At 39.9% G+C, this 27,007-nt stretch overlaps 1 protein-coding gene across 3 annotated transcripts in view; it reads right to left on the bottom strand.

Annotated features, from left to right (window-relative positions):
- Nucleotides 1–26,479, bottom strand: part of EPSTI1 (epithelial stromal interaction 1) — a 60,207-nt gene extending 33,728 nt beyond the window's left edge. The window contains exons 1-6 of one of the 3 annotated variants that reach the window (XM_069972308.1): nucleotides 26,092–26,479; nucleotides 22,952–23,013; nucleotides 16,631–16,714; nucleotides 13,208–13,281; nucleotides 9,716–9,799; nucleotides 6,647–6,720 (exon numbers count right to left, since the gene is read on the bottom strand). In XM_069972308.1, the coding sequence (XP_069828409.1) occupies nucleotides 6,647–6,720; nucleotides 9,716–9,799; nucleotides 13,208–13,281; nucleotides 16,631–16,714; nucleotides 22,952–23,013; nucleotides 26,092–26,291 (578 nt within the window). In that variant the 5' untranslated portion in view covers nucleotides 26,292–26,479. The remainder of the gene's footprint in view (nucleotides 1–6,646; nucleotides 6,721–9,715; nucleotides 9,800–13,207; nucleotides 13,282–16,630; nucleotides 16,715–22,951; nucleotides 23,014–26,091) is intronic. The other 2 variants (XM_069972306.1, XM_069972307.1) reach the window with 2 other exon arrangements.
- Nucleotides 26,480–27,007: the final 528 nt, after the last annotated feature.

Raw genomic sequence — 27,007 nt, 5'->3', positions numbered from 1 at the left:
GGTATCCATACAGGAGGACTGTGTATAATATACAATAGTTCCGACATAAGCACAATTTTTCCCAAATTGGTATGGCCAATAACAGAAAGAGGTAATTTATACCATGAATGGATTTTAGATCAGATTATATAGCACTTGGAGATCCATAGTTATATAGGAGGTAACATTCACTTAAACCATAACACCAAGGGATATGAATTCTCTAGTGACTAGTGGACAAGTGGAGGAGAGCATGGAAGTGGTTAAAAGAAAATCCATAGTATCATGATGGGATATCCATAAGGAACATTTGATTTTATGCAACATGGATGCAGAAAAAGCACCTATAAAAAACACTGTTTATAAAGTATAAATCACTGGAGACAGTCCACAGGGTGATATAATAAAGTATTCTGTTAATATTTATCATCAAGTGATTAGCTTTATTACAATCTGACATGGTGCAAAATAAAATGGGCATATTATAGCATTTAATGGGTGTATTTATGTATGAACAATTACACCTATTCAAATAAATAGGTTGTACCAATGGAGAAAATAGCGATAAACACTGCTTAAACTATTTTCCTAGTCTCACATTGGCATACATCAGTTGTTATTATGTTTGCATGCAAAAGGCAGCGTGTGATGCCAATTAACTGGTGCAATCTGTTTGCACACTTTACACAAGCAAGCACGGCTAGATTAATGTGCACAGCTTGGAAAGCCAGCTCATAGGCATTCAATAAATTGCTTTCATTATAACACTCTGGAGAGCCTCTTCAAAAGCCTATAAAAGCCTAGTTTTCTGCCTGTTAGCTAAATAATTGACCTGCCTTTAAATCATCATGAGGGAGTAATTTGCCTAAAACTAAAGATATCATAAACTATTCTGAAAAAAAACTGTTTATAAGTTAAGATTACATTGTCTCAAGTAAAATTAGTTCATGTGGAAAATGATTCGCAGTTCAGCTCAGTTTTGCTGTAGATTTTCTATTAGCAATTACCATTAGTTATCAAACTGTAAGTTCACATTCGATGGCTACAAATTGGTCAAGGTAAGTCCTGGGCATTGCCAAAACTCTGGCAACATGCATGTATTTGGTCATTGGTCACAGTTAAAACTAGTTTGGCTGTACAGTATGCAGGTAAGTGTACTATTACACATTCAGTCTATTTTCACACTACATAATTTCCCCAGAAATTGCAGCCGTTGTTACAGGAGCCATGATTTCTGCGCTACTTACGTAGTGCTGCAGGTTGAGGGAATCCTGGGCGGAGTGTATACACATAGTATACACTCTGGTCGGGATCCTTAGCAGCGTCGCGAGAATCTGACATGTCAGTTTTCTGCGGCCGCTATTCAGTGAATAGCGGCCGCAGAAAACCCTGTCAGTTAACACCATGGAGCGAGCGGCTCTGGCCGCACGCTCCATTGTGTGCTGTGGGGAGTTCTGATGTGGGCGCACACTGATGCGCCCGCATCAGAACTCAGCAGATCATCCGGCCGATGCTGCAGTACCGGCCGGGATGATCTTTTCTGACCATAGCCTCACATTGTGTGCTGCAGAACTGATCCTTCTTCTTGTCTTTGTTTTAAACTCCACTCCACACCAAGAGTGGATTCAAAAAGAGGTAAAAGGCCATATTATTGACCGATTATTGGCAATTACAGCCAATAATCGCTTTGTGTAATATAAGACAACGATCAGGAGACTGCAGCTATCTCCTTTGGGCTAAAGATCGTCCGGGGAGTAGATCTAGGAAGGATAAAGTAAGTCAAATGTTAAATGTTCCACCCACAAGATAAAGTTGCATAATCCTAATATAGATCTAGTTATCCTTAAATGAACATTTTTTTTTACCAAAACACTATGTACTATTTAACATCTGTAATTTTACACTGTACATGTGGCTGATTTTTTAAATGTCTAAGTAGTACTAATCCACTCAAATTGATGATCTTTCTGTATTCGGCCAAATCACTTCTGCACAAATTCAGATTAGCAATAGGTTGATTATGCACTTGCAGGCTCTTGAGTGATAAAAGGCCTGCCATATATACTCATCAATATTACTTTTTTTGAGGCAGCAATTGCAAATCTTTTAGATGAACATTAGGGCATTACGAAAAGAGACACATTGTAGACATTTTGCATATATGTCATATACCCAAGCTCCATATTTGCTCTATTGAATAGTTTCCACCCAACCCCAGGCTCTGCAGGGATTCTAGTGGGACATTGCACACAGCACCTGTATAACTTTAGCACCAGATAATTGAAGTTGTAAAAATATCTTTAGCAGAATCATTTAACACTTTCTACACTTTACTCCTTTAAGGGTGGGTTCACACGTAACTGATCTGCAGCGGATTTCACGCTGCAAGTTTGCAGCAAAATTTGCTGCAGATCCCTTAACTGTTATACTGAAGAGGATTATACTGCGCTGCCCCACCGCAGCTACTGATTGGCTGAGCGGGACTTCAGGATGCTGGGAGCCCTGAAGCAAATCAGAGCGTGGTCCAGTAATGTTTGCACTGGGCCACCATGCCTTAAGGGGCCGGCGTTTACATACTCGCAGCGGGATCAAAATTCTGCTGCGAGTATGTAATCCTATTCAGAATGACAGTTAAGGGATCTGCATTGGATTTAGCTGTGAACTCGTAGTGTGAAATCGGCTGCGTATCAGTTTTGTGTGAGCCCACCTAAAAGGAGTTGTCTGGCCAGGACCCCTTTTTTAAATGCCTTGAGAGGGTCTGAGTAAAACATACAAGTAACATACACTTACCTCCCTGGGTCCTGCACTACTGCCCATACTCCCCTGCTCTAGTCACCATTTTCCTGACACTTCTGGATTTGAGGACCTGACATAGCAGGCCTGCTCAGCGGGAGACCGCCTCTGGCGCTGAATGACTGAGCTGAATGACTGAGCGGGACTGCTGCATCATGTCTAAGAACCTGGAATCGGCTGCACATTGGGGACCAGAGTGACGTAGTGTGTTTTTTTACTCACCCCCTCCTCACCCCTGGCCAGACAACCTCTTTAAAGCGACTCTGTACCCACAATCTGACACCCCCAAACTGCTTGTACCACCAGATAGCTGCTTTTAACATCTACTCTGAGGTCCATTTGGCAGGTGATGCAGTTATTGTCCTAAAAAATAACTTTTAAACTTACAGCCCTGTGTCAAATTGGTGTGGTCTAGAGTACTTATGCTCTAGGATTTTAACACTCCTCCGTCCCTCCTCCCCGCCCTCTTCATCATTAGGAATGCCCCTGTGTGAACACATGTGTTGGATTGTTAAGGTTTTCCTTAACCTGGGGGCATTCCTAACAACCTGCGGGCATTCCTAACTATGAGGAGGGCGGGGAGGAAGAAAGAAGAAGCTTACAAGTGAAGATATGAGGAGGGCACTCACCGTCTTGGTTCACGTAAACTTTATTTTCTTTACATCAAAACAGATAAAAGTCCAATATTCGTGTGTGGTTACATCGAACAGCTTCCTACGCCAACACCCTCTAGCTGATCGCAATCAGCAAGAGGGTGTTGGCGTGGGAAGCTGTCCGATGTAACCACACACTAATATTGGACTTTTATTTGTTTTGATGTAAAGAAAATTAAGTTTACGTGAACCAAGACGGTGAGTGCCCTCACTATTTGCATATGTACTTGGTTTCTAAGAGTGAGGTGCACCCCTAGTTCGCAATTTTTCCTGCCATCCAATTTACCTCCAGGACTGTATTCTTTACTTACCCCTCCATCCGTAGTGCCAGCCGCTGTGCCTTGTAGTGGTCACTCAAGAAAGGAGAAGCGTTGCTAGCCTAGGGCATTTGACACAGTGCTGCAAGTTTAATTGTTTTTTAGGACATTAACTGCATCACCTGCCGAATTGACCCCGGGACAGATCTTGGATTAAAACCAGCGATCTGACGGTACAAGCGTTTTGTTTTTTTTTTTGGGGGGGGGGGGGGGCAGATTGTGGGTACAGAGTCACTTTAAGGTAAGGTCCAAAGGTTATTTTATAACAGGAAAAGAGGAAACTTACAAGCACAAAGGCACAACACAATCTTGTTTAGTATATTTTTTTAAATCTTTGGGAAATATATATTTTTAAGATGACTATTGGCATTGCAAACAATATATTTAAGATTTTATATATATATATATATATATATATATATATATATATATATATATATCATAATGGCATCAGAAGTGTTCCAAGGTCTGCCCACAGAGTACAGTATTTGATATGCTTATATGCATCTGCTCTGCAGCAAGGTGTCCCTGGATATTATCTTAAAATGTAGCTAATTATGCAACACATTTATCTGTCAAGTCATAGCTCCGCAAGGACAATGCTTTGCACATCACGCTGGAGGTCGATAAATAAATGACAAGCAAGACACAGAAGGCAAAAGAGATTACTAGAATCATTAATCAGTTGCTCTGTATATACAATTATAAAAATTTAACAGTATTTCCACTGTATACTCTTAACACAGCTTTTATTCAAATAAATCTATATAGTAAATAAATGTATGTTATCTACCTTTCCTTTAATCCTTTCACCTATTATATTGCACTCAATACTGAGAAAAAGAGAAAAGGAACGGTAAACCAAAGCCATTTGCTTGGTCCTGCTCCTCGGTTATTTGCCAGCAAAAATAGAAAGGATTAGAAGAAAATGAGCACCTATGGGTTTTTAGACTATTACTGGAGTATGCAGAAAATCCTGCAGACTTCTGTTTATATTTTTCAATTATTTTACTCTTCCTTCAAGACTGGACTAGATAATGAATACCCCTGGGCAGGATTTTTCCTATTCATCACCTGTCTGAACACTGCACAGGTGCTACACTGGGTCCGGGCGACTCCTCCTTCTCTTATCTCTCGTGGCCGCACTGCAGCGGTCACAAGAGGCCGCTCTCCCCTTGTCCTGGCACCAGCACTCCAGTGACGTCACTCGAGCGCCAGCACCAGAGGCAGAGGGCAGCCTTTTGTGATCACTGCGGCCGGTGAGGGGTAACTGACAGGGAGGGAGCCAATGGCTCCCTCTCTGTCAGTGCTGCGGCACAGTAACTATGAGCACTCGTTAGGAGCGCTCATAGTTACTGTGCAGAGCGCAGCTATGTATACAGGTATACTGAGCTGCAGCAAGAGTACGGACAGCTGGCCTCCCGGGTCCGCGTTCGGACAGCGGTCTGCCAGTTGAGGACCCCTGATATATAACATAAAATGTTATTTAAAAATCTGGATAAAGGGGTAACCAGCCTTGTCTGGAAATGGTTAATAATGTAAACATACCCCAATAATGGCCACGAAGATTGTGCTGTAAATTCACTTTGTTTTGTGAAGCAAAATCTGCACATTTGTTAACAAATTTGCTAAACATGACGGCCGCACATGTTTAGTTACCAAACTATCAATTGGCGGGTGCAAGGGATTATCCATAATCCCTTGCAGCTGTCCAATCACCTGTGATGTCACCATGTCCCTCTCATGCTCTATATAGTGTGATTAACTACCTGGAGGCAGGCAGTTGGCTGTGTGGGTAGAGGACAGAGTAACTGCAGCAGGCATTTAGTGAAAAGCAGGGAGAAGAGAGAGAAAGAGAGATATAGGAGGATAGGAGGGTCCATTGTGGGTGGGTGTCTGTGAGAGCTGTTGGTGAAGTTAACCCATTGGTATCCCAGTGTGTGGGAGAGGTGAAGCCAGTGTCAAGTGAACCCAGTCTGCGGGTGCTGTTAGTGTACAGTTCATCCACTAATGTCCACAGCTGATCAACCAATCTTCACTACTGTCCTGTGAGAAAATTAATTTTATGTGGCTGATCCACCAATGTCCACTGCTGTCCAGGGTGAAAATTAACATTTTTAACAAATTTTACATTTTGCAATTTTTGCCACTGTCACAATAGCTGATTAACTGTAATAGTCCCATTATTGTAGTTACAATGGTTTGGCTGTTTAATTGTGATTCGTTCACTTGAGATTCGCTGATATTTACAAATCCAACTGAATATTTACATACCTCACAAATTGAAGTTTTGACTGATTCGCTCATCTATAATGACCGTCATCATTTGAGCAAATCTATTTGGCTACATGGTTGCATGTGTGAACATACCCATAGGAAAACATATGTTGAAAATAAATATATAAAAATTATATTACAAACTATACTTTATGTAGGTTGATGTGACTGTTTTCTAGTAGTTCCCAGGTCGCTACATGGACTGCACTTGTATCTTTTACATTGACTCTACTTTCTTTTTATACATTTCAATTTAAGTCTGTCAATTTGATAAGCAGTAAGGAGAACAAATTAGTTTATGCTTAATTCAACATCTAAAGTAAATCAGTGACAGCTGCTTTAAGTAGCAATCAAGCAGAATTAAAAGTATAATTGCACAATTTCCACCTTCACCGTACGTTTCATAGCTTCACCTACTAGCAAAACCAATATAATAAGATGCAAGGAGAGATGTTGAAGTTCCAATAAAGTTATAGAGTAACTGGTGTGGGGATGTATATATATATTTGTATATACAGTTAGTCATTAGTTATCCAAATAAATTACATGTTTGTGTCCCAGTAAATGTCTTTGCCAATAAGTTTGTTGTTTCCTAATGTTTTAAAAATAGTGAACTCTTTAACCTACGTGCACCTGTCTTCATCCCATCTTTGCATTTTCTCCAAATTCTCTTGTTTCCTTTTTTCTTCCAACCTTTCAGCCTGAAATAAGTACAAAGAACAAATTAAATAGCTTGTACAGAACAATGTATATTAAATGCACTAGTCTCTAATATATAGAGGGACCCAATTACATGCTCATTAGTATACATGCCTCAGAGCAATAAGAAGTCTTCCGAATGGAATATCAAGTAGAATCTTTATCTACCATAATAAATAGAAACAAAATGACCGGGGAGGGGGATGGATGAAAAAAATAAAATCCACTTATTTCCCTGGCTCCAGGGCTGGTGTGCGCATACCGCCGCTATGGTCCCTGCCTGCTTTCTGGTGTAGAGACAGGACTTTGGACGTGGCATTACAGGCCCATTTAGCCAGTCAGAGGCTCTAGCAGTGTCCCACCTCTGCCACTGATTGGCTGAGCAGGCCCGGAGTGTCATAAGACGAACAACTTTTTTCCTGGCATTTTGAAAAAAGTTGTTCGTCTTGTGATGCATAATAATGTGAAGGCAACAGGATAATATAGCAGTGGCAGTATGTGGTCACCTGTATAATTATTAAAATTGTCACAACTAGGAAAAAATACAGTCACCTAAAGGGATACTACGAGTTCAGATAACTTATTTCTTATACATAAGATAGAGGATAATTGATAGATCATGGGGGGTCTGACAGCTGCGACCCCCACGGTTTCCAGAAAGGGCCCTGAGTCTTCATTATGAATGCAGCAGTGAGTCACACATGCCTGCCACTGCTCCATTTCATTTCCATGAAAGCTGCTAAAGTTAGACGAGCATTGTACAATAAATGGAGCAGAATGTCAGCAAGTGCGACTCGCCACTCAATTTTTAACAAAACCTTGGAGCCACATTCTGGAGATTACATGAGGTCCAAGTGATCTGACACTCATTTGCTGCCCTGTGAACAGGAGCTAAGTTATTTTAATTCAGAATACTCTTTTAGGGTACATTCACACGTACAGGATCTGCAGCAGATTTGATGCTGTGTTCAGTTATTTAAATAAAATCTGCTGCAGATCTGCAGCATAAAATCCGCTGCAATACGGTGTGTGTGAAGCTACCCTTAATACAGCAGTAACTAAACCACTACTGCAGAAACATGCAATAAATGTACCAAATAAACACTGTCTATAACATTAAAGGGGTAGTGCGGCGCTAAACAATTATTCACTAAATAACACACATTACAAAGTTATACAACTTTTATAATGTATGTTATGTTAGTGAATCGCCCCCTTCCCCGTATTTCCTCCCTTCCACACCAGCACACCAGACCCGGAAGTGTAGTGCTCTATACATACCTGCCTCTTGCCGACCCCCGTCCACCATCTTGTGCCAATGATGTCATCTTCGGACGGACGGCCGAACCGCTCCGACCGCTTCTAGTGCTGGCCGCAAGATGGTGGACGAGGGTCGGCAAGAGGCAGGTATGTATAGAGCACTACACTTCCGGGTCTGGTGTGGGATTGGGGAAACACGGGGAAGGGGGCGATTCACTAACATAACATACATTACACTTGGGCTGCGTTCACACTACAAATATTTCAGTCAGTATATTTCAGTCAGTATTGCAACCAAAACCAGGAGTGGATTAAAAACACAGAAAGGCTCTGTTCACACAATGTTGAAATTGAGTGGATGGCTGCCATATAACAGTAAATAACTGCCATTATTTCAATATAACAGCCGTTGTTTTAAAATAACAGCAAATATTTGCCATTAAATGGCAGCCATCCACTCAATTTCAACATTGTGTGAACAGAGCCTTTCTGTGTTTTTAATCCACTCCTGGTTTTGGTTGCAATACTGACTGAAATATACTGACTGAAATATACATATACTGACTGAACTATACGTAGTGTGAACGCAGCCTTGCAAAGTTGTATAACTTTGTAATGTGTGTTATTTAGTGAATAATTGTTTAGCGCCGCACTACCCCTTTAAATCTGAGAAATCCTATTTTGGCAACTGGATGACCATATGGGATTTGTTACCTTTAGGCCAAGAAGCTGCATTCTTTCTCCAAGATTACTTGTGGAGTAAGGCCACACTTCTAAATGTGACCACAAATGAGACTTCTAAGATTAAAGTGTACCTTTTGTTATAACTTTCAATCTAAATCAACAGCAGATGTGATATCAAGCAAGTTTGCAATTTACATATATTTTTTTTTTAGTTATCACATTCTGTTTTCTTCCTGCTTTTTTCTCAAAGAGTCAGAAAACAGGAAGTCCTGTGTATCCCAGGCCATCTGAGCACTCACAGAGAGGAGGCAGTCATGTGGTTGATGGACACATGGACTGTGTTTAGCCTGTTTCTTTCAAGCACCACCAGTCAGAAAATCTGCCTTCAGGAGACTGGACCTGGATGTCTGGTAAGTTCTGCTTTGTTTTACAGCATGATAACAACAACAAAAACAACAACAAAAATGAATGTAAACTGCAAACTTTATTTCACTTCTACTGTTGATTTAGATTTTGAAAGTTATAACAACAGTGACACTTTAAGAGACCTGGTAGTTTAATGGTTTGTCAGCATATTTAAATATCAGTAATGACCAGACAATCCCTTTCATTTGGAAGCATGTATAACAATCTCTAATGATAATTTTGATTCAGAAACACTAGTTGTCCTTTTATAACCAGCTGTTCCTTTGAATATTGCAGAAAAAGCACAACAGTGACTAAAGTTGGTGCTTTCTAGAACGTCAGAAGTCAGATTGTCCAATAAATCTGCAGATTTTATTTTTTTAAAAATTGCACTTATTTGCATACTGATCATAAAAAATCTACACAAAACCCAGTTGATCTGTTGTGGATTTTCTGCTCTGGATTTTGGTGTTGAAATGGTGCAGATTTTCGCTGTCCCCTTGTTCCACAGATTTGTAATATGGCACCTATAGGGGACTATACCCTACTTTCATATCTCTCTGATTCTATATGATGGGATATAGAGGTTTTATCTTATTCTGTATATTATTCTTCCCTTGCCATACAGGCTTATGTGAAGAAAGGTACCTTTTTTCTCTGAATGTCTTTCTTCTTTTGTATCTCAGCTTCTTCCTCCTCTTTTTGCTTTTTTTTGTACTCTTCTCGCTGGATCTGCAAAGAAACCTTGTATGAACTAGAGGTAGGCACGTCGACCCATTCCCATAGTGGGAACATAGCCTTTATAGTGAGACTTAAGGTTTACCAAGTTGAAAAGGCTGTGATTTAATGGCTGTCTTTTTATGACATTTGCAAATAATGTTATTTATCTCCAAATTCCCGTAGTGGGAACATAGTCTGAATCTCAATAGAAAACCAAAGAGCCGATGTCACCCCCATTGTGACAGAAACGTGTTGGAAGCATACTATACAATTGTGTTTTGGGACAATTATCCGATTCCCTATGTATGATCATTACAGTTGGAACGTTTCTACTTCTGTTCTACCTGCTGTGTATCATCTCTGATCATAGTGTTGCAACATGCTATGTTCTCTTTATTTTCTGTTACATATGCATAACACATAAATGGTTACATATGCTATGTTTTTAGTGTACATATTGTAAATATGTTGGGAAGATATCTGAGTATCTGTGTATAGACCATTTGGTGGCCGCAGTGGTACCTCTATGGTCTGGTATACAGGTGAACAATGTTATTTTAGTGTAAGTGTCACACACAAAAAAATGGTAATCCTTACATATCCAATAAAAGTTAAGTTTCAATAGATATTCCCACAAGGTTTCTTGGTATTTGATGCTGGGGAATTTGTTCCTAATGGTTTGTGTGTACAGCAATTACACATATAATTGGTTAAGTCTCAATAGACTCTGATGTTGGCCATAGGTAAATAACAAATGACTAAACAATTAACCAAGTATACTTTTCTACTACTACTATTATTATATATTCGTTAGCTGGTAGGAATATATATCTTTGGCAGAACCATATATCCTTGCCAAGGACTTATGAGTGTGGTATACACATTCTTCTAAGTTTATTGCTTCTTCATATTAAAATATACAAATGCACCTCACAAGAGTCAAATCAATGTGTTTTAACCCATTAAAGCAATCCTAATCCTTAATTAACATTGACATTAGTGGTCAATCACATTGGTTTGACTCCTGTGAGATAAATTTTTATACTTTATTATGGAATGCAATAAACTAAAGAATTTTATACTGGTGGAAATTTATTTTTAAATTAACTTCCTAAACCTGAACTACAAACTACATGCACTAAATGTACTACTAATGCTAAAATAGGAAACAAAGTATAAAGGTGTTTTATGATTTTATCATAAGTAAGCTTAACCACTGTATAAACAAGATCTTATGCAACTTTCTAATTTATGAATCTTGTTCGCTGCCAGTGAAGTGCTCAATTACTTTATTGTAAAGTTATCATCATGTTACTTATTGCACTTGCACACTCAGGAACACTTAGCATTAATACTGCTCTGTACAAGTATATTACTACACTGTGCAATCCATAACCAAGAAATCAAGAAAAACAATATATTTCCTATCTCAGTATGCTCAGTATCCTATACTGCTTTTAGATACTATACCATAGGAGAGTTGAGGTATAGTTCTCTTCCTGTTAATAAGCATTAACTGGATAAAGTATGAAATAGTATTTTACTCATACATTATTCCGTTGTAAAAACATGATCTACTCAGGATCTACAGACTAAATAATAAAATTAATAGGGGGACTGATGAAGAACCTCCACACGTTTGTCTGGTATAAACCAGATTAGATTTGAATAAAAGCAAGCACTTTTTGTATGCAGGAGTAGCTCACATGTTGATAATGAATTTCACTATGTGTACCCCAGGCTGAATTTTCTTTTCTTTGTGATTAGATGTATTCAGAATATTTACAACAAAGACTTTAAACCTTACTGAAACGTAACATTACAGCGTTAAATATAGACAAAGGAGATGTGACAGTGGTAATAATCACTTGCATTATTACTCTTGCTGTTCAGTTGTGATCATACAATATATCACCCTAATACACAGATTTAATAAATGACTTGTTCATTAAAAGGAATGAAAAATATTTTCCCTAGCCAATAATTGTCCCCTGCGTCTTTTGTGTTTATGATTTTAATGCGTCAAATGTTCGTTGGTGGATTCTGTATCATAATAAAGAACCTTTCACATTTCTAATTGAATCAGCTAGTATTTAAATATCAATCACTTTTTAATGAAAGGAACATAATAAAACTCCAACTGAATTAATTCCTGTCATAAATTTCTGTAGGAAGTGTTGTACTCTTAAAGTCCCTTTAATAAAGAGAGGGGATCGTTTTTTTTCCCCACCAACTCTGCTATGTGTTTAATCCATAAACTATGACTCCAATATAGTTATATGTTAGCAGATCCGACCATAGTTGTCAAATATGGTGATTGTGTTTAATAGATACTGTACACCTATAGTACTTAGCTACAGTAACAGGACATAGGGTAAAAACTACAATGGACAGGATTTGGGCATGTGCTTTGCTGTTTAGCAGTCTCCAAAAATGCAAAAATTTAAGAATTATAAAAATAATAATAATAATTGTAATAATAATGATATTGCTATAAAGTGTAGAGCTCGAACAGGGCCACCATAAAGTGCTCAATAGCCACAAGGAGCCAATAGGAGCCCCCAGCCCATAAAACTGCTAAAAATGGCCTAGATTAATGTGCGCATTCTCTCTTGCCCTTGTATGTTTACAAACCCGCATTTGGCACTGCTGGTAAGCTAGCATGCATCATTCCCTACTTCTACTTCCAGATTCCTATTCGTGGTGCTGTTGGACCTTACACTTTTCTGTCGTATCACTCAGACATGTCAAAGTTTCGATTGGTCAGGGTCTAGGTATTAAGAACCAAGCTGACAGAGGTGCACATCAGGCTGGCTGCCTTTCCATCTTGCTGCAGGAGACAGTCCTCATTGTTAGTCTATAGATGAGAGAGTGAGATGGAAAACTGACTATCCAGGGACAGCTTACGGGCGTGCACTTCTAATGTTTGGCATGTCTTTTTAACATAGGTAACATTCAGGAGCTAGCACATGTTTTATTTGTTCCAGCACAGGTATGCTAAGAAAGATGGCATTCAATGACAAAATAAACCCCCTGCTCTCAGCAACCTGTCTCACAGTAACATTGTTCTGTATATTTCTACTACTGTGTAGAGATTGCTATTTATTATAGTGATTGCAGCTATCAGATATCATTGCTCTTAAGTCATTTCATGACAATTCCAATAGCTTCTTTAGATACATAATGCATTTAGCATTATATACACTTGAAGAATATTACAAATGGCTTAAAATGTCTGGTGATTTGGTTTCGATGTTGATAAGTATGGTTTGTGCAGCTGTAAGAAAATGCAGATATTAAATTAGAGATAAAACATAGTGACACCTCAGTAAGTTGTTGAATATGACAAGTTCCTAATAAACTGTCCTCGGCGACATCATATATAACTAATGATCAGTAATGCAGGTAAGGAAAACAAACCATTTTTTGATACTTGGACTGAGCTTGTATCTGTTGCTGTTGCTGTCGCGCTTCTGATTCTGATGTTCGACCACCTACAAAAGAGAACAGAATGAGCAGAAAGAATAAGCAGTTCCGTATGTATACTTAGGGCTGCAAAAATTAGGAATCACCCTAACTATCACGTTTCCATTCTTTTTGGATCCGCAAAGAATACAGATGCACCACAGACGGATCCGTGATTTTTTTCACAGATCGTGGATGACTATTTCAGATATAATAAATGGTCCTGAAAAATGACTGAATGTGTGAATGTAGACTATGAATGTGTACCGTGGATCCCCAACCTGTCGCATATGTGTGTGGACAGCTGCTTGAGCACAGTGACGGGTCATCCATACACTCATCATCTTGTTCAACCACAGGTTACTGGGGACTTACCATCCTTAGGCAGGCTGAAAGTGGGAGTGAGCAGGAGCAGAAGCGGACAGGCTTGGGAGCACTGAATGTTCCGCTGTGGTCCCACCATTTAAAAAACAGACCAGAGCTGCGGTTCTTCATATCTACACTGTAGCCAGTGCCAATTTAACAGTTGGCACCGCTACATCTTTCACAAATTGTGATATGCTATCAATGTATTACACTTTGACAGATGTCCCATCTCCTTTGAATACTTTTTCATGGTGCTCTACACTATTAACTTAGGATGCCATGGAAAGAGGTGCAGAAACACAAGTAGATCTGCTGGATGGGATGCTCTGCTCCTGACACTCGGAATCTGTGCAGCTGCCCAGAAGTAGGCCGGCAGCAATCCATTATACGTAATAGTTATCTAGTGAGAAATAGGTTTAGTCTTTAAGGACAAGAGTTGTGCCAGACTGTGGTGCATGGGATCACATGCTACAATCAGAACAACTTCTGCTCCTGAACAGGAATCCTCAGCCCTCTTCTTGAAGTGCACCTATCACAGTGTTAAGACACAGACACAGCCGCCACTGAATTTTTGGGTTGTTGTGAAAAACATCATAAGTATCTGTGAGTTTCATGCACAGGCCCTATTGAGAAGATTAGGACTAATGCACAGAAATCCAAAGCAACCCAAACTTCTATGGGTAGCAGCATCTGCATAGGGTATGTATCATCTAGATTTTATTTAACTGATTTGAGTCAGATACTAAAAATTTTCTTTTATTTCAATTTGTTTCTATTTTCTAACTCATTTTTTTTATTTTAACTTTTTGGACATTGTGATACCATATATGGAAATCTGGACATTGTGATACCAAATATGGACATTTGGACATTGTGATACCAAATATGATTTTTTTTAAAATTCATTTATTTATTTTTATTGCAAAAATGGGAAAAGGGAGGTGATTCAAACTTTTATTAGGAGAAGGGGCTTTTTATCAATAAAAACACATTTTTTTCTTACACGTACATTAATTAGAAGTCCTGCTGGGGGATTTCTTATAAAACTACACTTATCTCTCATAGAGATCAGTGTAGTATACATTAGATCAGTGCTGCATTGCTCCAGGCTGCTGCAGACCAGATCTATGGATTACTGAGCCGGGATGAGCGTCACCAGGGGTGGCTATTTAGAGCCATTTAAATGCAGCTGACACTTTTGACAGGTGTATTTAAATGGCTAATTAGTGGGCGCAGCAATCGGAGCACGGATTGTGGCGGTTCAGAGCAGGGTCACGGCGGGACCCCTCTCTGAAGGCCTTCACCCGCAGCTAGGCGTACAGTTATGCTCTGGTGCGGAAGGGGTTAATTATGTTGAGCTGCAAAACAAGTTACCGCCCATGGACAATTGTAGCACTGGTTCTGGAAAACTGCAAATATGCCTGGCTTATGTCACCAACAAAATCACCCCTTTAATAATTTTACTGCGTTTCTAGATATAAAAAATAGTTTTACATTAATATTTTTCTTCATAACAGTAATGGACATCTTACACATTTAGTCACTTACTGTATACGCCATCACCTGAAAATCTAATTGGAAATAAAAATAGAAACAGGAAGTTTCCTAATTTTGGGAAATATATGCAGGCATTTATCAAGGGATGAGCATTTTGACCCCTGGATGTTTTTTTTTTTTTTAAAAAACAAATCCTCTTTGGGTGGTGCAAAGTTAAAAACTGCAATTTTTTAATGAATATATTGTATGCAGCTTGTTCCAACAGGAACAAACACCCCAATAAACATTGTTTGCACTTGTGGGTACAAAAATGTCATATGAACACCCACCACTTAATACATTATATTGTAAAATAATAAATAGAAGGTACAGTAGATGCACTCTGGTCGGCCAAGAACAGCATCCATAAAGAAAAAATCTTTACATCTCTATTAGAAATCCAAGTACATACAGGCTATGTTTTGACCCCTGATGGGTCAAAATGTAGTTTGTATGTGTACTTGGATTTTTATTAACAATGTGAATATTTTGTCTACTTGGACGCTGTTAAAATCTCTTTACCTATGTTAAACAGACATGCCAAAAATATAGATTGGTCAGGGTCTCTGTGCTGAGACCCCTCCGATCACTGGTTATAACCAGGAGAAACATGCGTCAGTGGACATTACTCCTTGACTCAGAAATTAGTTTATGGACTCAATTATAGTCTATGGAGCCTGTCTTCTGTAATGAGGTGGACTAAGCACTGAACCAGGGAGTGAAGTGCACTGCCGTATGTTTCACTTGGCTATACCTAGTGATCGGAGGAGATTCAGCCTTGAAATCCTGACCAATCTGCTTGCAGCTGGCTGTCTAGGTTCCTGACCATCCCTGTGGAGGTGCCCACCCTTCATCCAAAGCAGAAAGTAAATGTATTCAAGGAGCATGAAAAAGGGTAAGTTCGTCAGCTGAGAATATTCCTTTAGGGTGCATTCACACACACCAGATACACAACAAATCCACAAATCCTCTACTGATCCAGTGCCAGTTCATCCCTATGAGAATACATACAGTACTTGCAGTGGGATTGAAATCCCGCTGCAAGTATGTAAGTTAACACCCTGCCGGTCGGAACATACATCACCTGTTCCCTGCTTCGGCTTGCTTCGAGGGTTCTCGGCGTCTGCTCGTCCCGCTCAGCCAATCAGTGCACTGACCCAGCGCAGCCATTGATTGGCTGAGCCGGTCCAGCCAAAACCCCCGAAGCAAGCCAGAGCGGAGAGGAGGTGATTTTCATAGGGATGCACTGACACTGGACCCACAGTGGATTGCGCTGCAAATTTGCAGCATGAAATCCGCTGCGGATCCGGTGTGCGTGAAGGCACCCTTAATGTAAATGACTGTAATGCTTTAAGAACACTTTCTTGGGGTAAAAGTAAAACCAAAAGATCTTCATTTGCATTGTTGAATTATAAATTCTTTAAAGTAATTTTTCACAGCTCAAGAAATCTTCTTTAGCTTAATTCAATAACTCACCCAGTTTCCTAGGAGTAAGATTTATAGGTCCAGTCCTTAGAGATGCCTTATAGCGCTCATAGTCCTCTTCCTCTTTTCTTGCCACTAAAGACAATAACAAAGTTTGCCTGTGTGGTTAACTTCCCTTTTTTTTTGTAATAACAAAGACTCACAGACAAGTCATTACAATAGTAGCATAGTTTGCAATCAACACAGATGCTCTAAGTAATTGTATATCTATTTTGGAACCATAGGCTGAATCACGATTACCATACAAATGATTGATTTCAATTATTGTATTTTAATTTTCCATCTGCTTACTAAAAGACCAGCTGTAGACTGTTATATATGCACCCTTGCCCTTCCTTGTTGTTAATGTGTAAGCTTACTAGCAAGGCTAAGGTTGTAATTTACATACTGGAAAAAGTACAGAAATAAATGGCATACAGTATTGTATATTATTGTATTTTGCTGTATATGGCCGGGTTCACATTATTTAAGACAGCGGCCGTTCTGTGACATGTCTTTGTCAGAGATTGTCTGCTGTCTGTGAAGTGCCTGGGAATGCAGGCACATTCGGGTGTGCCCGTGTTCCAATTAACAATTGCAGACAATGTAAAGTGCAGCCAGAGCCGCACTTTACATTGTCTCCACTGTCAATTTTGTGCAGCCGCTATTCAATGAACAGTGGCCAAACAAAATTGACATGATAGTTTTTTGTGCGGTCGCTTGGAATACCGGATGGAGTGTATACAGTGTGTATACATTCCGGCAAGGATTCCATGGAGTTCAATGCAATCGGCCGCTGTCATTAAATAATGGCTGTTGTTGCAAACATGCAACAATGGCCATTGTTTAATGAAAACTTATGTTGTGTGAATGTGGCCTATATGTGTATAGTATAGTAAGTAAAACGGTTTTGTTCTAAATAATAAATCAGAAATAAGATGCTTCAGACAACCACATCATATAAAAAAGTCCACCTTTGCATCAGATGATTTTAAGAATTTCATTTGACATCTTTGCTCAATAATGCTGGTTGCTAGGCTAGGGCTACACTGTAACTAGTTGCAATGAGGTCAGTGGTGGCAAAGTTGCATGGAATTTGCAACCTGGGACTGCAAAATATGCATTTATCATCATTGCAGTCATATTGTGTCGCAATACGACTGAAATGATGATAAATCCATATTTTGCAGTCCCAGGTCGCAAATTGCATGCAACTTTGCCACCACTGACCTCATTGCAACTTGTGTGTTACTTCTCTGTGATTTAGCTGTTCTCAAGAGTTAGGCTATGTTCACACAACTTATCTTTTCGTAAAAGTACGACTGTTGTTGAAATCGGCAACAGCGGCCATAAAAAGATATGTTGCCTATTCCTCTATGGGATCCCGGCTGGAGGATATACACATCTAGCATATGCTCCGGCCAGGATCTCTTGTGGCGCCGCAAACAACTGACATCTCAGTTTTCTGCAGCCGCTATTCAGTGAATAGCGGCCGCAGAAAACCATGTCAGTGCACACTATGGAGCGAGCAGATGTGGCCGCTTGCTCCATAGTGTGCAGTGGAGTGTTCTGATCATCAGAACTCTGCGGTCATAGAGATCATCCGGCTGGTACTGCAGTATGGGCCCGGATTATCTTTTCAGAGAACGGCCATTTCATGACCCGGCCAGGTCATGGAACGGCTAGTCTCTTACGATGTGTGAACATGGCCTTTATATTGTAACCGTAATAAAGTCACATTAAGTCGCACAAAATATTTCAAGAGATTTGTTGTTGCACAACTTTATTAGAGTTGTGATGTGGCACGTGTGTGACTGTGCATCCCTAGACTTATTTGGTGGAGAATGCTGGCAGGTCTCATTATAAGGCAGAGAACACCTTAGCCTTTTCATGGATACAAGATAAAACAGCTAAGCGACCTTGCAGCAGTCTCAATTTTATTAACAAGTGTTCATGTCATTAGACCCCTTGGGCCTCGATCATATCAGCTACTACTGACCATCCGGTCTTAAATAGGATACTAAAGTATTTTGCAGGTAGCTAGTGCAATGTACAGAAGACAGTTTGATGTCAAGCTTGTCAGATAATAGTGTACAGGGTGACGCATTATATCAATATTCAGAGACAAAAATGTGAAACTGGAAAATAAAACTAACAAGAACTTTAATCCCTAGATAAAGAAGGAAAGGAATAAGGCAACAGATAAGAGTGAACAACATTGGCAAGATACAGAGGAGAAGAATTATACACTTACATACAATAAAATAGGCTGGAGGACAGACATGAAACATAATGCATTCACAGAAAGGCATAAGTCATGCAGCAGAAAGGGATAAATCATACAGATAAATATATTATTTACAGAGTGGAGTATAAGGCTATGTTCACACATAATAAAATAATCCCCAAATAAGGCCATAATTGTGATGTATTTATGTAATATTGTGCTCTATTTAGGGAATTAGCTGTCAGTGTACACATGGTAGAGATAGACAGCCGTAATAGTATGTACAAAAAATACTGAACATGGTAATTTGTTTTTATACACAATTTCATTATTTTATGTATTTTATACTTGCAGATATACTCTATACTTATGCTTTGCAATGAGCCATGGCTAATATCACCCTTTCCCACTTATTCAAAGATAGCATAGATTCTCTTAGTTTAACCTCTTCAATCAACCTTTAAAATCTCCTAGAAGGACCTGGTAGGGAGAAAAAGAGAATATACACTTGAGAATGAAGGAGGCGCATTCCCCATGCATGGTCATGGCTCCATTCATCCTCAATTAGGATGCTGAACATTTCTGAGTTCAGGGTTCAGAAATGTTTGTCAGCCCCTTAAAAATTAAAAGAGCACTGGCTTCGCATGCATGTTGCACACTGATCATTATAGGGTCCAGGAGTGAGGTGATAACTTCATGAGATGGGCAAAAATAGTCAGGTCCTAACAGGGTTAAAAACTCAATTGGCTAGAGGTATTGATTGCTTATAGGTAGCAGGTATGCTGCGTTTATACGGAACGATTATCGTGGAAATTTGCACGATACCGGTCGAATTCGAACGATAATCGTACGTGTAAACACAGTGAAGATCAACGATTGAACTTTCAGCAGGTTCTCAAATCGTCGTTGATCGTTCACAAAAAATTTGCAGATCGTTCCATGTGAACAGTCGTTTGCCGATTTAACCAATGTGTGAGATAGGCTTAAGCGATCGCTAAACGATCGCAAAACGAATTTCCGTATGATATATCGTACAGTCTAAACGCTGATCGTTATGACAAAAAAAACGTTACTCCGACATCGTTAATCGTACGATCGGGCGAATTATCGTTCCGTGTAAACGTAGCAGTAGAAGGATTCTGAAACCCAAATCTTTTGCACTTCAGTTGCAGCAACCAATTGCATATTTATGTAATGGAAGGTTATTTGTATCTATTTTGTGAGTATATTATATGATATAATTGATTAGTCACGAAATGGCATGCTTCCAAAAAGCGACAGTTATCTCTAAAGTGGTCATTGTTTACAGCTACAAATAAACCTGCATACACGCAATATGGCCAGCATAGCTTGAGGAAGATCCAGGGTGGACCCAATCATTGAACTCTTTAGGATATATTATTTGGTTGAACACTTGCCATTTGGTAACTAATAAATAATCACTCACTGCAGATGGAATGTAATGGATTTCTTTACTATTTGCATAAAAGCAGCAGACACGTAAAAATAGGAAATTGCACTTCAGGCAAAGTTTTCCGGGGAAAAAATTTTAATGAAGGCTATGGCCTGAACTGATATGTCAGTTTTCTGCGGCCACTATTCAATGAATAGTGGCCGCAGAAACCTTGTCAGTGCACACTATGTAGTGAGCTGATCCGGCCGCACGCTCCATAGTGTGCAGTGGAGAGTTCTGATGCGGGCGGGCACGGATGCGCCCGCATCAGAACTCTGTGGCCCGAAAGAGACACGGAACGGCCGATCTCTTACGCTGTGGGAACATAGCCTGATTGTGGATTAATTTTTCTGGACAAGTGAGTGTCAACAATTAAAGTAATATATTTTCTATTAATTTCTTTAGGTATACAAGATGGAAAGGACTTTGAAATACTGCAGCTTTACAGGTTATATGAGAGTCTAATAAAAAACAGTTGTGGGGACGCATTTCATAACATCAAGGATTAGCATATTGTAAAAGTTCTGTAATGCGATCATAGGGTTTCAAAAAGAGGATTCACAGTTTGACCATCTGACTGGGAGAAGAAACATATTCCTAATTGTCTCTTTTTACTCTGAAATGTCATTTTAATGAACAACTTCCTAAATGTTCTCTATAGGGTGCTGGTGAGCTTGTTTCCAAGTTTATGAATTATTCAAAGCAATTCAAAGTTATTTGTGAATGTTAGGTAAAGAAGAATCTTAAAACAACTAAAAAAAAATCCCATTTTATATCATAAATGTAAAATTTTACATTAGTACAATTAAAGGAGTACTCTGCTCATTTAAAATTTTTAATAATTTGCTGCCCTGGTGGAGAACATAAGAAACATGTTATTCTTACCTTTCTGCTCTCCTCAATGTCCTTCTATATTATCTGCTGGTCCCCAACTGAACAATCTCACCTCCACTTCCGAGACACATGCATCTTGGTAGCCCGCTCAGCCAATCACTGGCCGCTGTGCTCTCCTGGGATCGTTCATGACAAACCTACATTCAGCCATTTTCAATTACGTGGCCGCATACAGAGAAATATGGGGTCGCATGCCAAGAAGGATGTTCCATCCTCGGTTCATGCACAGCTAGGAGCAGTAGCCAAGGATAAAACATTTGGTCTAGTCTACTACACTCCACCAATTGTTTTATCCTCGGCTACTGCTCCTGACCGTGCAGGAACCCAGGATGAAAAGCCCAATCTGAGACTTCCGATTACGCTGGGGATCTTTGATCTCACTTCCGCTCAGTCCAGCAGGGAGCAGCGGATAACCTCGGGGGACGCATCTCAAAGGGCCCTGTGATCGCCATTACCAGCAACCACATAACAGTCATAACCACAGCAACCATCATCAAATCTAATTCACCATCATTATTGAGATAGGTAAGGGGGAGGCTGGGAGAGGTAAGGGCCTGTACTATGTTGTTATTTAAACTATAAATATCGTAAAATTATGTTTTTTTCCCCTCAAAGTGACACACTACCCGAGTTATGCTCCTTTTTTGGCAAATTCTGACACACCAAGCACAAAAGGTTGCCCATCACTGATGTAGGAGGATCACAGAAAGGTAGGAATAAGCCATTTGTTATGTTCTCCGCCAGGGCAGCAACATATTAAAACTTTCAAATGAGCAGAATAACTCTTTAAAGAGGTGTTTCTGCTGTGTCTTGATATTGCTCTAACATACGTGTCTTCCTAATGTGTCTAGTGCTGGTCCCTATTGTACGCAAGTAGAAGAGTGATTCCTGCTAATGTGAAAGCTTTTTAAAGTTCAGTTTGGCAGGTTCATTGAACTTCGACAAAAAGCCTGGTTTGGACCAAACAAGTGGTCCGAAGCCAGTTTTCAACAATAACCATACAGCTTGTGTATAACACCGTCTCTTTTCATCCTATCCTGACCACCATAGGATACCTAGCTGCTTTGGCCACAACCTAAAACATTTATGACTTGCATAATCTAGCAGAAAAAATAATTTTCATTGAGGAGCTACCCCTATATCACCTATTATACAGCATAACTTAAAATAAATATACATAATATTATGATGAAGGGTTCCTTTTTCCACATAGGGCTGTTATCATTGTGAGTTTGTCCTCACAAATCTATAAAAATGTAATACAGCCTCTTACTAAAAATAGACAGCATAAACTAAAAAAAATATAAAAAAATGGTTCTTAGATTTTTATTCAAATTAAGTAAGCATAATAATGATGCAGAATTGCAGAGACAATGGATGTAGCTGCTTTAAAAGGGTACCTATCATTTAAACAAACTTTTGACATGTCAAAGTAAATGGGCAGACGTGTGCAGTAGCCTCTTCATCTCCATCTAACTGCTAAAGTAGAGGTGGCTGGAAATATAATGGAGCCCTATGGAACTTCCTGTACAGCCATTACCAGAAGTTCCATAGAGCTCCATTATAATTTCGTTCACTGCTACTTTAGCAGAGAAACGGAGGTGAAGAGGCTCCTGCGCATGTCTGCCCCTTTATTCTAATGATCGTCAGGGGTCTCAGCACCCAGACCCTGAGACCCTGTCGCTATGACATGTCAGACGTTTGTATAAATGATAGGTAACCTTTGAGTGTGTATACAGAGTTTGTTACATTTTCTTACCTGCCAGAAGTTTTTCTCTCTTTGTTGGATCTGGTTGAATAACGCGGCAGGGACTTGCGCTGCTATATGATAGAAAATAAAACAAAATTGAATCAACATTCATAACTTCAACATCTACTATTTAAATGCACCATAATACAAATACAACTTTAATAATAATAAATGCTACACCTAAATTTTGTAAATATTATATGACACATATTTTAATACCAGTAGAAGAGTGAACAAGCTGTATAACTGTAACTGTTAAGTTGTTTTTTTTATGTCTAATTCCATTTCTAAGCCTGCAAACTGATGTAAGCCAAGTACCCTAAACAGATCATGTATGGGATATCCTGAAATCATGACATGTTGGGGGTACTTGAGCACTGGGGTTAAGAAACACTGCCATGGGGTTGCCATACTATGAACATACCCATAAAGTGTAAATTGCTTTGTTATGGACTGCCAGCAGAAGTGTCTCTAGGGCATGTCAGTAGTGGAACTCACTATTGTGTCTCAAACTGGGAGAGAACCAAGCAAACTATTATATTCCTCAGTTGATCACAAAGAGTGCTCATAAAGCACCTCTTGCATATGTTTCTTTCGTAGGGAGAGTTTCTCTTCTATTTTGGGCTGGAATCTTTTCCTACTTTTGATGAAAAGAAAGAAAAGAATGTAGTCAGAAAGGAAGCTTCAAAATGTGGTGTGAAATAAGCCTTATTTAGTGATCATCTGGTGGTATTCTTCATACACCTGACAGTGGTATAATTTACCCCTCACATGGTGATTGTTAGGAATGTGACGTTGCGCTCCTCGATCCAGGCCTATCTGTGTTTTTTGTAACACTGTCTGTCTGAATTGTGTCTGAATTTGCCAGCCACACCTTGCCTTGCCTGAGATCTGGCGGTGCAGGGGTTACTGCACTGCTAAGATCTGCTCAGCTGGGCTTGGTGCTGGGATCAGGGCTAGTCCTATCAGCTGCTGGACCCAGTCTCTGATCCTGAGTAAGGGCCCTTTTACACAGAAAGATTATTTGACAGATTATCTGCCAAAGATTTAAAGCCAAAGCCAGGAATGGATTTGAAAAGAGGAGAAATCTCAGGCTTTCATGTATGACCTGATCTCTGTTTATAGTCTGTTCCTGGTTTTGGCTTCAAATCTTTGGCAGATAATCTGTCAGATAATCTTTCTGTGTAAAAGGACCCTAAATAACAGCAAGCTCCTCAGTTCTCGGCTGACTATTCTGCCAGTAGAGGCAAATGGCACACACAAACTAGGACATTGAGTCCTCACTAGTCCCACCCACTGTCCCTGCCTCTTGACTCAACGGCCCTAAACGGCCGCAGACAACCACGAAGATGTTCACTACTCTCGATACGTGGGACACAAAACACTGAAAGACAAACAAACACAATAAGAAGTGCAAGACTAACCAGGTCAGCAACGGTCGGGAGGTGCAATACAAAAACAATAAGCAGGTGAATAGTCGGGGTATGGTGCAAAAGGTCAGGGCTGGTGGCAATAAAAAGTCGAGGTTGCCAATAAAGGTCAGAAACAGAGAGAAGGGATAGGGAGCTGAGCAAGCGAGTAAACTCTAATTGTCAGCATGGAAATAAGGAGCCTGCTGCTAATTACCCAGAATCAGAGACTTATGCTGGGTTTACATATTCGTACGATCGTACGATGAACGTTTTCGAAGTAACGATTTTTTTTTATAACGATCAGCGTTTAGATGAAATGATGTATCGTAAGGAAAAATCGTTTTGCGATCGTTTGGCGATCGCTTAAGCCTATCTCGCACATAGGTTAAATCGGTGAACGACTGTTTACACGGAACGATCTGCGAACTTTTTGCAAACGTCGAACGACGATTTAAGAACGTGTTGTAAAATCAAAATGAACGATTTCTCGCTCGTCGTTTGATCGTTCGCTGCGTTTACACGTACGATTATCGTTCAAATTCGATCGTTATCGTGCAAATTCTCACGATAATCGTTCCGTGTAAACGCAGCATTAGTCCAGCAGCTGATTGGACCAGCCCTGATCCCAGCACCAAGCGCAGCTGAGCAGATCTAGCAGTGCAGTAACCCCTGTTACTCTTTTCAAAATGGAAAACTACAACCCTGAGGTGGAGGGTTCTTGAAAACCAGACAGATCTTAGTAAATCAGCTCTGTGTCCTTATAGGGGTATTTTGTTTTACCTTAGGCATTAATAGCTTATCCATATGATATTGCTATAAATATCTGCTAGGTGCGGGGAACACCACTGGGGTCTACATTACCTCAGGATTTTCCCCTCCTCCAACTTGTCCAGTCTACTTTTGGTGGATGCAATTATGAAAAGAGCTGAACTGAATGAAATCTGCGTAAACAGCATAGCGCCATGATACATTTAGTCGGCTGTTCTCTGAATCCCAGACCCAGTCACCAGGCTGAACAGGAACAGCGGCCCCCTTTCTATTAGCTACAGTAGGTGCATGTTCTGGAGGTGGGACTTGCATGTATCAGATGTTAATGGAATATCCACAGGACAAGCCGTAATTGTCTGAAATAGGAATAGCCCTAAGGCCCAAACTAAGCTACATGTTTAAGGGGTTAAACGCTGTGTGTGGTAATAAATACCTTTCCAATCCATATAACTTATCATTGCCTGACACATTCTGCCTCAGGCTTAGCGTTACACCCTGCATAGTTTTCCCTTCAGGTCTTATTAGAATTTCCCAGAGGAGAGCGAGAGAGGAAACGAAAGTGAAACAAGCAATGAATCCGAGAAATGAAACCATGAATAAACAGACTTCAGGAGCCCAGGACCCCTTACAGTCCCTGTGTTATCTGACTAACCAGCATCACATGCTAAAATACTGTAAAACACTCTGCTGAAATGAATTAATAATGTCACTATCCATGTCAATTCAGGCACAGCAGTTTCTTATGTTACTGCACAACATGAACATTTATCTATCATGTTCCAGGGCTATTAATGCTAGTAAAATCCCCTGAAAAGTGATAGTATAGTGTCCAGAGATATTCCTGGAGGAACATCTTATATGTATATATGGACTTATATGTGTTAACCCTCTTAACAATCCTGATGCTATTGATGATTGTTTCAGTATAGTTTAATATTTCAATAAGTGAGTCCATGCAGGTACACTTACCACTCGGACCCTTGAGAAGGCTGTGGAGTCGGCTGGTTACTTATGTTATTCTGTTGCGGGTCTGAATACTGCTGCTCTTCCATTCCAGTGCCAAACTCTTCGCCTCGGTTGTAATTTCTTTGAGATTCAGAATTGTCTTGAGGTCTGCGTTCATTTCCATTCCTGCTGTATAAGTTTTGTCTATACATATTGTGCTGCATTACTATTCCCTTCTAAAAGAGTTATACAAGAGACAGAAACTAGTGACAGCAGATCAGTGTTGGAGCTTGTTCTCCTCCCATGTACTGCCCCTTTCACTTCATAAAGCTTCAGGGAGTTTCCATTACCTTTATCAGGAAATACTGTAAAGTTTCGGTAAATACTGTATGCTCAGTGCATGAACCAAAAATATCTAATGTGTCTAGAGGGTACACTCTCTCACACTGCTTCAGATTTTATGTCTGAATTTGGGCAGCAGAATACAGTAGCAGCAAAGTAAATAGTGACTGAGGGTTTGCAAGGTGTTAAATGCAGAACTATCATGTGTTGCTGTACTGCTGCAGGCACTTGTCACGGGGCTGAGTGGTATGCTAGCTTTTCCCAGGATCCCAACACACACTGGGAAATGCACAGGTAACCCATTTCCACAGTGTGTTTGTGCAAGACACAATCACGAGTTAGGAGAAAACTTTTAGAGCTTAGAACAGGTAACAAGAATACAGTTCTTGATCACAGGCAGTCTTGGACATACAGGGGAATCCCCCGGTGGGCCCTACCTCTTGGTGGGCCCCTGGCAGGAGGTGGGCCTCCCTGTATGACTCTTTCTACCAGAGAATAAAAACAATTTCTATGCTATAGAAGCACAGACAAATATATGTAAGGTACCATGTGTCTTATTGACCTAACAGCATCTAACAGTGTCAGCAGTTTGGAACGC

Source organism: Dendropsophus ebraccatus, chromosome 5, assembly GCF_027789765.1.
Source record: "Dendropsophus ebraccatus isolate aDenEbr1 chromosome 5, aDenEbr1.pat, whole genome shotgun sequence".
NCBI lineage: Eukaryota > Metazoa > Chordata > Amphibia > Anura > Hylidae > Dendropsophus > Dendropsophus ebraccatus.
The sequence above is the reverse complement of the archived record's forward strand: the minus strand, read 5'-3'. Positions and strand labels throughout refer to the sequence as shown.